The following is a 12,174-nucleotide window of genomic DNA, read 5'->3' as shown; positions in this document are numbered from 1 at the left end:
AAGTAGGAGGCACAGAGGAAGAGACAGAATCTCAAGCAGACTCCACGCTGAGCGTGGAGCCAGATGCAGGGCCCAATTTCACAACCCTGAGGATCCCAGGACCCCAAGATCATGACCCAAGCCAAAACCAAGAGTTGGCCACCTAACAGACTGAGACACCCAGGCATCCCTTCGTTGTGTTCTTTCAAAAAAGGCATCTGCAGTTGATAGAACAAAACCCCAAATTATCTAAGATTCCTTTCAGTCATTTACCACTTATTAAATGTACAACCACTATTAAAGGGAAAAACTTATAACACTTTGTGAGTACAAATAATATATTTTATTTCATCCCTGAAAACAAAAACAAAAAACAAAAATGTCCACATCTAATAAGACTGAACAATTATTCCAAACTTCACCTGGCAATGGTATGTAATTAATTTCTTCACATAAAGATAGAGTATACAGAAAAGAGTTTAGAAAGCTACCTTTCATGAAACAATATTTTCTCATACTTATTTTAATAAAGCATTATAATTATTGCTACTATGTGTGGTAGCATATTATAATAACGAATACAATATCCAAAACTAAATTCAATATAGCCTAAATCTAGAAGCTAGCTGCACTTCAGCAGTTATTATAGAGAATAAATACTACGAAATATAGGGCACCATACGGCAATTAAATTTGCTACAAAGGAAATTTAAATAAAGGTGTACTTTGCTCTATCCTAGAATTACCCATGATTAGGATTTCTTGTGCTATATACAATAGCTGTTTTCCTGAAAAGAGAGTCAATCTTCATAACTTAAATTATATTTTAAATGTTCTTAATTGTTTTTAACTGGTCATTATATAAAATGAATACCTAATGTATCTGTTACACAAATCCACAATTCCATAAAGCCAGATACTCTCACATAATGTCAATATTTTCCAAGCAATTTAATGCAGCACAAATACCTTTATTATATACACCTGGCTAAAGACCTTAAGCACCCAGTCTCACAAACATCTTAGTCTCCCCTTACACTGCCAACAAAACAAAAGCAAAAATTACCCAAATAAGGAAATAATGTGCTTTCCACCTAACACACTCAAAGGATTTAACTTTCAAATTAATATTCATGTATGTGAAAAATCATGAATTAATACTTTACTTATTTTTAACCTCATCATAAAAATATCTTCTATTCTTCAGGATATATGTAAGAAAATGTTATGTATGAGACTAGAGATTATTATTTATGTTATTTAATTGTCTCGATGTTTAGAATAGGTTACGGACAGTGGCTATTAACCATTTCAAGATTACACCCTTACAAATGTAATTTTTCAAAATATACAATAATTAACCTCCAGTTATTCTGAAGGATAGTGCAAATGAAGACATTCTTTGGGTCATGATTTCAAAACCTTATTTTCAACATCATACTTCCTTTCCCTGCTCATAATCTGAGTAACAAAATATAGTACTGGAAGTAAGCACATTTACTAATAACATTAGTCTAACAGTTAAACCTACTGAGAACAAATGACAAAATGACTCAATAACAATATCCTCCACTTGTCTAAAAAACATGTGATATATTTAAATAAATAGTTTATAGAAATGAACCCATGTCTTTCAGTGTTTTTGTTCCACCTGGATCTCAAACACAAAAGATTTATAAAGATCACCTACCTGCTTACTACCATCAACCATGTCACCAAATTCCCTTTAAGGATATAGTACAGCATTGAGGAGACTTGCCTGAAAGCAAACAATAACTTTTAAAATTATGTACAGAATTAGAGTTCTGTGAATCCAGCATATTCCTCAGAAATGCGTGGGGCTTTTATTGTACAGTATTACTCTATCCTAGCCAGCAACTGAAAAGCTTTCTGCCATAGGACATGACCCACGGTGGATGTAGCCGCACAGGTGATCTTCAACTGCTATCTAATGCTGCCCGACGCGTTGATCCTCTTATTTGTGGTGACTGGCACCAGGTTTCCACCAGTGCCATTGGTAGTGTTGGTTGCCGAACCGTTCACAACAATATAGTCGACCTTGTTCTCCAGCTTTACCAAGCGTTGTAAAATGTCATCTAAAAGGACAGCAATTGTTCTTTTTAGATCCGCTAGGGGAAAAAATCAGAATAAACTGGGTTAAACACTGATAGAGCACTTCATATTTGTATTTTCCTAGTATGAGCAGGGGAGGGAAAGTGAAACATTACTGAGTCATCAGAGAGAAAATATACTAGAGACAAAGTGCTCATACTACACATAGGAAAAAACCTAAGTATTTTAATCAATAGCATCACATATAGAGCTTCCCAAAGGAATTTCAGAGTTATAAATATGAAACTCACTTTTCTAGTGCAATAAAACACATTTAAAGTCTGGTTCAAAACTGTATTCCCTTGTAAGGAACCCCATTTACCTTGAGTTTCTGAAGCAGTTTGTAAAGACACCTGTAAAAACCAGGTGAGCTAAGTAAGAAATTCAATGAAATGTCGAAACAAGAAACCTGGATCCCCCAGAGGCTGAAGTGTGTGTGTGAGTGCGGGAGCCTAGGATTCAGGGCAGATGCCAGGAAACTGATTAGTGCGACAGAGATCCTAGCAGTGGTACTGACTTAAATTTCTTCCAAAATGACAGGGGAGTTTCTATCTTTTTGGGAGGTTAAGGGGTTTCAATAGGATTTACCTGGAAAGAATGAAATTATGACTCTTCCTTAGAATTATGTTTTTCAAGCTTCCCAAAGATACCTAGTACATATGAGGTACTCAGTAAGTGGCAACTAATATTGTTATTTTTTGCTGGTCCCAAACCAAAAAAGCAACTCAAGCCCTAACAAACATCTAACAATTGTTAAGTTTGCTGACGGTTCTGTAACAAAGAGATCAGAAAAAGCACAAGCAAAATAAAAAACAGATAAATTGGACTTCATCAAAATTTAAAACTTTTGGCCATCAAAGAACATTATCCAGAAACTGAAAATAACAAGCAGAATGGAAGACAATATTTGCAAATTATGTATCTGACAAGGGCTTAATCTCAAACGCATATAAAGAACCCCTAAATTAAACAACAAAAGGATGAGCAACCCAATTTTTTAAGTGAGCAAAGAACTTGAAAAGACATTTCCCCAAATAAGATATGCAAATGGATAATAAGCACAAGAAGAGATACCCAACATCACAATGCGATACCACTTCAACCTACTAGGACGGCTAGAATCAAAGAAAGGGAAAAACAGTACAGGGTACTGGAACAAAAATAGAAACATGCTCAACGGAACAGAATGGAGACTCCAGAAACAAACCTGTGCTTATACTGTCAATTAATCCATGACAAAGAAGGCAAGAATACACAATAGGAAAAAGACAGTGTCTTCAACAAACGGTGCTAGGAAAACTGGACAGCTTCATGCAAAAGAATGAAATTGGACCATTTTCTAACATCATACACAAAAATAAACTCAACATGGATTAAAAACCTAAATGTGAGGGGCACCTCGGAGGCTCAGCCAGTTAAGCATCTGTCTTCAGCTCAGGTCATGATCCCAGGGTCGTGGGATCAAGCCCTGAATCAGGCTTCCTGCTCAGCGGGGAGCCTGTTTCTCCCTCTCCCTCTGCTCCCCCCCCCCCCAGTGCTCTCTCTCTCTCAAATAAATAAATAAAAATCTTAAAAAAAAAAAAAAACCCTAAATGTGAGACCTAAATTCCTACAAGAAAATATAAGCAGTACTTTCTTTGACATTGGCCATAGAAACATTTTTCTAGATAGGTCTTCTCTGGCAAGGGAAACAAAAGCAAAATTAAAGTATTGGGACTACAAAATAAAAAGCTTTTGCACAGGGAAGGAATCCATCAACAAAACAAAAAAGGCAACCTACTGAATGGGAAAAGATATGTGCAAATTATCCCAGAAGGGGTGAATATCCAAAATATATAAAGAACTTATACAACGCAACACCAAAAAAACAAATAATATGATTAAAAATGGGCAGAGGACCATTATAGACATTTTTTCCAAAGAAGACACAGATAGCCAACAGATACATGAAAAGATGCTCAACATCACTTATCATCAGGGAAATGAATGCAAATCAAAATCACAATGAGAGGGGTACCTGGGTGGCTCAGTCAGTTAGCATCTGCCTTCAGCTCAGGTCATGATCCTGGGGAACTGGGATTAAGCCCCAAGTCAGGATACCCTGCTCAGCGGGGAACCTGCTTCTCCCTCTCCCCACTGCTCATGCTATCTCTCTCTCTCTTTCCTTCAAATAAATAAAGTCTTAAAAAATTTAAATTTAAATTAAAAAAACACCCACAATGAGATATCACCTTACGCCATCAGGATAGCTAAAATCAAAATAAGAAATAACAAGTGTTAGTGAGGATGTGGAGAAAAAGGAACCCTCGTACACTATTAGTGGGAATGCAAATTGGTGCAACCACTGTGGAAAATAGTATGGAGATTCCTCAAAACATTAAAAATAGAATTACCATATAATTCAGTAATTCCACTACTGGGTATTTATCCAAAGAAAACAAAAACATTAATTTGAAAAGATACAAGCACCCCTATGTTTACTGCAACATTATTTACAACAGCCAAGATACGGAAGCAACTCAAGTGTCCATCCATAAATGAATGGATAAAGAAGATGTATTATACATACAATGGAATATTATTCAGCCATAAGAAGAATGAAATCTTGCCATCTGCAACAACATGGATGGAGCTAGAGAGTATAATGCTAAGTGAAATAAGTCAAACGGAAAAAGACAAATACTGTATGATTTCATTCATATGTAGAATTTAAGAAAAAAAACAAGTGAACAAACAAAGAAAAAAACAGATTTGCAAATACAGAGAACTGGTGGTTGCCAGAGGGGAGGTGTGTAGGGGAGACGGGTAAAATAGATAAAAGAGGATTAAGAGTACACTTATCTTGATGAGTGCTAAGTAACATACAGTCTGAATCATTCATTATATCGTACACTTGAAACTACTAATAACACTGCATGTTAATTATACTTCAATAAAAAAAAATTTTTAGAAGAAAATAAGCATTGGTAAGCATATGAAGAAACTGGAACTCTCATACACTGCTGGTGTGAATACCCAATGGTACAGCCATTGTAGAAACCAGTTTGGCAATTCCTCAAAAAGCTAAATATAAAATTACCACATGACCCTGGAATTCCACTCCTAGGCTTGTATATATTCTCCCAAATTGAAAAGAGACTCACCAATATTCATAAGGTGGAATACTGGTGTACAAGGTGGAAGCAACCCAAGTGTCCATGAATAGATGAAGAGATTGACAAAATGTGGTATATACATGCAATGGAATATTACTTAGCCATAAAAGGGATGATGTTCTTTTTTTTTTTTTTTTTTAGGGTGGGGGGTCAGAGGAAGAGGGAGAATCTTAAGCAGGCTCCAAACCCAGCTTGGAGCCCCACGCAGGGCTCCATCTCACGACCCTGAGATCATGACCTAAGCCAAAATTAAGAGTCGGACACTTAACTGACTGAGCCACCCAGGTGCCCCAAAAGGGCTGATGTTCTGAGACATGCTACATTACAACATGGATGGATTTAAAGACATTATACAAAGTAAAATAAGCCAGACAAAAAAGGGGATGAATATCATATGGTTCCACTTATGTGGACTATCTAGAATAGACAAATTAATAAAGACAAAAAGTAGATTAGGTTACCAAAGGCCAGGGAAATGGGGAAATGACAAGTTCTTGCTTAATGGTTAGTTTCTTGTTTAGAGTGATGCAAGTTTTAGAAAGTTAATAGTAATGGCTATACAACACTGTGACTATAACGCCACTGAACTGGATACTTTAAAAATGGCTAAAATTGCAAATTTTATGTTATATATATTTATCACAATGTTTAAAAAGTGAAAAAAAATATCAGAAAGGAGTAGTGAGAGTAGTGGTAGTGGGTGGTGGTAAAGGGTAATTAGAAAATGCTTATTAAAAATAAAATAAAAAATTAGAAAATACTAAAAAATAAAACAAAAAATCAATGTAATATAAAATGAGGGCAAAACTTTATTTGGAGGAAGACTAGGCATGGAAGAATGAGACTTTCCAAGAAATGTATCTTCTGGCATCATTCATCATGAGAACTTACATATTCTAATTTGGTGGAAATGTATAAGAAAAAAAAGTATAAGAAAAATCCTGCGACAAGAAGCATTTAGGGATGAAATGTCAAATTGTACCCCCAAAAGTATATACATTTGTATAGAGAAGGAAAGATAAAAATAAATGCAGAAAAGTTTTTAGCAAATGTTGAGCAGACATGAAAGATATAGGATGTTTATTATACAATTTTCCCTAATTTTCTGTAGATTGAAAATTTTCAAAATAAAAGATCAGGGAGAGGAGACATTTCTTTATTAAGATCTTCTCATCAAGAGTTACAATAGTATTAGGTAAATAGGAGAGAATTCAATCTTTTTTAAAAAATCCTTTAGCAACAAGACTAAAGGATCTGTTTTCCCTGGGGGTTACCTCCTGTATATTTGAAGACATAGCAACATAGGCTAGAGAGGTCTAGATAGAATAGACCGGAATTTGTCTACCAGCAAGTTAATATAAAATGAAGCTAAAGCTAGGATGTTTGACACCAATTATAAAGGTACAGGCTAATCATTGATTAGAATTATGGTTTAACAGCAATTAAAGGAAAAGGTGGAACTAATGAGAAACAACTATATGGTAATTTTACTTTAATAATGTCCTAAATTGTTAAATGTACCCTTCCAAATATTCTAAAATCAATTTGGTTTTGTTTTGTTTTGTTCGAGACAGAGAGAGAGAGAGAGCACGTGAGGGAGCAGGGAGGTCAGAGGGAGAATCTCAGGCAGGCTCCAGGCCCAGCACAGAGCCTGACACAGGGCTTAATCACACAACCCTGAGATTATAACCTGAGCTGAAATCAAGAGTCAGAGCTTAACCGACTGAGCCACCCAGGCACCCCTAAAATCAACTGTTTTAATAAAACATTACAAAAAACTCAGATTGTAACCATTTTGCTCCATGACATAAAATCAGTTAGTTGACAAAAATAAAACTACTGTTTCCTCAACTTGGGATTCTTTTGAATATACCAAAATTCCCTTTCTCTAAATTCACAATATAATTTTATGTTTACATCCAATGGGATTACATATTTATGGGAATCACATGTTTATATTATATGGGTACCCCACAGTACTTCTCCACAAAGCCCATCGTTGAAGGCGCTGGCAATAATAACTCCTTTCCTGTCCCTTTTCAGAACTCCTAAAAGCTACCTGAAAGCAGACACCATATCCTACCCATCCTTTTACTCTCAGCTCACCATTTTGATACTTACCACACAGTGAACACTCAACAAATGTTAGAAACAAAATTTGCTGAATGTCTGACTCATGTGTTTGATAGGTGATATCACTGTTGAGACTGATGTAAAGGATCAGATTTAGGAAATAAAGCCCTTTTTATTTATTTATTAGAGAGAGAGAGCATGGGCAGTGGAGGGGCAGAGGGCGATGGAGAAGCAGATTCCCCACTGAGCATGGAGCCCTATGTGGGACTCGATCCCAGGACCCTGAGATTGACCTGAAAGTCAGACGCTTAACCGACTGAGCCACCCAGCCACCCTGGAAATAAAGCCTTTTAAGGTTGTTCTATTCCTGCTTTAAGCTTCCCTCTTCTGGAAGAAATCAAATAGTTTAAAGGGGGGAAAAAAGGAAAAGAAAGAAAAAACATGAGCTATAACAAAGACATAGATACCGTCAAAATTGTACCTAGCCCAATTATTTCGCTATGCACAAAAACCAAAAGGAGGATATAACGCTATTAAATATACTAAAAATATTGCATATAAAAAGATTTTAACTACACTAAACATAATCAGGGACTGTGAGGCACAGCAGGGAGCAACTATCACACTAAGGCCTATGGAACACAGGGAAAAAGCAGTGATGTAACCAGAGCCCAAGTCCAAGGCCACCCAGGGGAAAACAAAACCTGAGGCAGAGAGGGAGGGAGAAAAATACCCTAGCCTTTCCCTTCCTCCTCCTTTCTAAACTCCTGCCAATGCTCCCCATTGGCTGAACCCAGGCAGAAGCTCGCTGATTTGGGAACTTGGGAAACACAACCTACTCAAATCACCCTCCCTTGAGATACAGAACAGAAGAGAGAAAGGATAAGTAACAAATCTGAAGGCAACCAGGCACAGGACCAGCATGAACAGCAAGTGTACATGCCTTCGCGAACCCAGTACTTATGTCTCTCTGCTTTGATTTATCTCTTGTTTGTACCTCAATAGGTTTTGCTGTTAGTATTCTTATGAGCTGCCTCAAATCTGCTATATAGAAGAGAGGCAGATATAAATACAGATAACCACGGGTGTAACAAAAAAAGAAATAAAATGTAGTAAAATGCAAAATGATTAATGAAAAGTATTTATTATATAAGTCAAAAACTTTGCCTTATTAATATTTTTCAAATTCAAATTGACCTTTTACCACCATTAACATCAGCTTAATGGTACAAGGAAGAAAGCTTAGAAGTCACTTCTTTTTTTTTTTTTTTTTTTAAGATTTTATTTATTTATTTGACAGAGAGACGGCCAGCGAGAGAGGGAACACAAGCAGGGGGAGTGGAAGAGGAAGAAGCAGGCTCCCAGTGGAGGAGCCTGACGTGGGGCTCGATCCCACAACGCCGGGATCACGCCCTGAGCCGAAGGCAGACGCCCAACCGCTGTGTAACCCAGGCGCCCCTAGAAGTCACTTCTTAATTGTCAAAGTGAATTACCTACTATAAAGTTTTATTATGAAGCGAGCAATAAAAAAAGAATGCTTCCTAAGAAACACGAACTAATTTAAATTGAACAAAGACAGCATTGTTGGGTGAAAGTGGTTTCAAAAACCTCATAAACTCTACAATTAAATGTACATTAACTGTTGAATCTTTTACATTTCTAATACAGCCACCTTCTCCCACTGAGTACTGAATAAATTGTGTCATTCAATGAATTTATTACTTCTTTACTTCAGAGCGCAAGATATACTGTGTAGACCTCATAAGTGGATCCAGATATGTTCCTGTCAAATTTTAAATACAAATTAAATGCCTAGGGACGTAAAATAAGCGTAATTTTTCTTAAATGAGTAAAGAAAAGCTACATTTTAAACAGCCACATCAAAATCACTTCTAATAGGAATTCTGAAATTAACTTTCCTTTAACATATTTAGAATATAAAACCTACTCATTTTATAGTTTGGTTTGCTTTTTTTTAAAATGGTAAATAACTTTCTGACTTTGAGATAATTGTAGATTTACATAGAGTTGTAAGAAGTAATAAATACAGAAATTCCTGTACCCTTACCCAGTTTCCCCCAATACTAACATCTTATAAACTATATACAATACTACAACCAGAATACTGACATTAATACAGACAAAACGCAGAATATTTCCATCACCTCAAAAATCTCTGTTACCCTTTCATAGTAATACCCACTTCCTTCTCATTAGGCTGTTAATATGATAAATTACTTTGATTGATTGTAAAAACTGAACCAGCCCTGAATCCTGGAATAAAAACCACTTAGTCTTGGTGTTAAATTCTGGGCACATGGGTGGCTCAGTCAATTAAGCGATGGCCTCTTTAATTTCAGCTCGGGTCATGATCTCAGGGTCCTGGGATCAAGCCCTGCATCCGACTCTGTGCTCAGCACAGAGTCTGCTTGTCCTACTTCCTCTCTCTCTCTCTCAAGTAAGTAAATAAAATCTTAAAAAATCTTATATGTTGCTGAATTCTGTTTGCTAATATTTTCCTAAGGATTTTCATATCTATATTCTTGAGAGATATTGGTCTATAGTTTTAGTTCTTAAACTATCTTTGTCTGATTATGATATAAAGATATTACTATCTTCCTAAAATGAACTGAGAAATGTTCTCTTCTATGGTCTGGAAAAGACTGTGTGGAATTGATATTCCTATTTAAACTTCTGAGAGAACTATCCAGTGAAGCCATCTGGGCCTAGAGATTTCTTTGCGGGGAGTTCTTAAACTATAAATTAATTGTCCTAATAGTTATAGAACTCCCACAATTTTTATATCGTATTTTCATTTAGTTCAAACTGTTTTTTAAATTTCCCTTCAGACTTCTTTGACCCATAGATTATTTAGAAATGTGTTGTTTAGTTTCCAAATACTTGGAGATTTTCCGTTACTGATTTCTAATTTGAGTTCATTGTGGTCAGAGAACACACTGTATGAGTTTAATTATTTTAAATGGATTGAGATTTGCTTTATGGCCTGTATGATCTATTTTGGTAACTATTCGATGGACTCAAAAAACAGGTATATTCTGCTGCTGTTGATGGAGCTTCTATATGTGTAAATAAGATCCCATTGGTTAGATTGTATTCTTCAGTTCTCCTATACCTTTGCAGATTTTCTAAGTAGTTCTATCAGTTCCTGAGAGGGGGGTGGTTAAGGTCTCAAATTATAATTGTGGATTTACCTGTTTCTCCTTTTAATTCTATCACTTTGTAGATACAAATTTAGAATTGTTATTTCTTCTTGGTGGTTTGACCCTTTTATGATTATACAATGTCCTTCCCTGACTTTGCTAGTTTTCTTTGCTCTGAAGTCTGCTTTATCTGATATTAATGGAGCCCCTACTGCTTTCCTTTGATTAATGTTTGCATGATATATCTTTTTCCATCCTTTTACTTTCAGCCAGCTAATATTAAATTTGAAATGAGTTTCTTGCAGAGAGCACATAGTTGGGTCACGTTTCCTAATCCAGTCTGCCAATGTCTTTTAACTGGTATATTTAGAACATTTATATTTAGGGACTGGGTGGCTCAGTTGGTTAAGTATCAAATTCTGTATTTTTAAAAAATATTTATTTATTTAAGTAATCCTTACACCCAACATGGGGCTCGAACTCATGACCCCAAAATCAAGAGCTGCGTGTTCTTCTGACTGAGCCAGCCTGGCGCCCCTAGAATTTTGTATTGATAGCTCTTTCCTTTCGGCACCTGAAGAATATTTTGTCACTTCATTCAGGCCTCAGTGCTTTCTAATGAGAAATACACTGTTATTTGAATTATTTTTCTACTATAAGGTGACATTTTTTTTTTCTCTAGTTGCATTTAAGATTTTTTTTCTACTTGCTCTTCAAGTTTTCAGAAGTTTAATTACGATAAATCTTGACATGGATTTTAGGGGGCTTACTCTACTTAGGGTTCACTCAGCTTCTTAAATCTGAAGTCTATGTCTCACCAAATTTAGGAAGTTTGCAACCATTATCTTTTTGAGTACTTTTCCAGCTCTGCCCTTATTCTCCTCTCCTTCCAAAACTCCAATGACACAAATGTTACATCTTTTGTTATAGTTCCACAGGTTTCTAAATCTCTGGGGGGGTTTCTAAATCTATTTTGTCTCTTGCTCAGATTGGGTAATTATATTGTTCTACATTCCAGTTCACTGATTTTTTCATTTCCATTCTTTTAAGTCAATCTGCTGAGCTTTTTATTTCAATTACTGTACTTTTCAGTTCAAAAGCTCCCGTTTTAAACTGAGGGCCTCAGAGGGGAGGGGGGCGGCGGAATGGGATAGACCGGTGATGGGTAGTAAGGAGGGCACGTGTTGCATGGTGCACTGGGTGTTATACACAACTAATGAATCATCGAACTTTACATCGGAAACCGGGGATGTACTGTATGGTGACTAACATAATATAATAAAAAATCATTAAAAAAAAAAAAAAGCTCCCGTTTTAAACTGAGGGCCTCAGAGGGGAGGGGTCGGGGGAATGGGATAGACCAGTGATGGGTAGTAAGGAGGGCACGTATTGCATGGTGCACTGGGTGTTATACGCAACTAATGAATCATCGAACTTTACATCGGAAACCAGGGATGTACTGTATGGTGACTAACATAATATACTAAAAAAAACATTAAAAAAAAAATTAGTTCCCGTTTTGTTTTTTCTTTATATGTTCTATTTATCTGCTGAGACTTTCTATTCCTTTGTTGAGGCTATTATTTTCATTTGCTCTGTGTTCATTAATTCCTCACTGAAGCATTTTTAATGACTGCTTTAAAATCTTTTTCAGATAATTCTAGCACCTGCCAATGATTGTCTTCTCTCATTCA

At 36.1% G+C, this 12,174-nt stretch overlaps 1 protein-coding gene across 10 annotated transcripts in view; it reads right to left on the bottom strand.

Moving 5' to 3' along the window:
* Window positions 1-299: 299 nt before the first annotated feature.
* The window catches only part of CCDC126 (coiled-coil domain containing 126), a 46,368-nt gene continuing 34,493 nt past the window's right edge, over window positions 300-12,174 (bottom strand). For all 10 annotated transcript variants that reach the window (XM_026507600.4, XM_026507629.4, XM_026507593.4 and 7 more), the window contains one exon: window positions 300-2,108. In XM_026507600.4, coding sequence (XP_026363385.1) covers window positions 1,924-2,108 — 185 coding nt within the window. In that variant the 3' untranslated portion in view covers window positions 300-1,923. The remainder of the gene's footprint in view (window positions 2,109-12,174) is intronic.

The sequence above is a fragment of the Ursus arctos genome, unplaced genomic scaffold (genome assembly GCF_023065955.2).
Source record: "Ursus arctos isolate Adak ecotype North America unplaced genomic scaffold, UrsArc2.0 scaffold_3, whole genome shotgun sequence".
Lineage (NCBI taxonomy): Eukaryota > Metazoa > Chordata > Mammalia > Carnivora > Ursidae > Ursus > Ursus arctos.
This window is presented reverse-complemented; position numbering and strand designations above follow the sequence as displayed.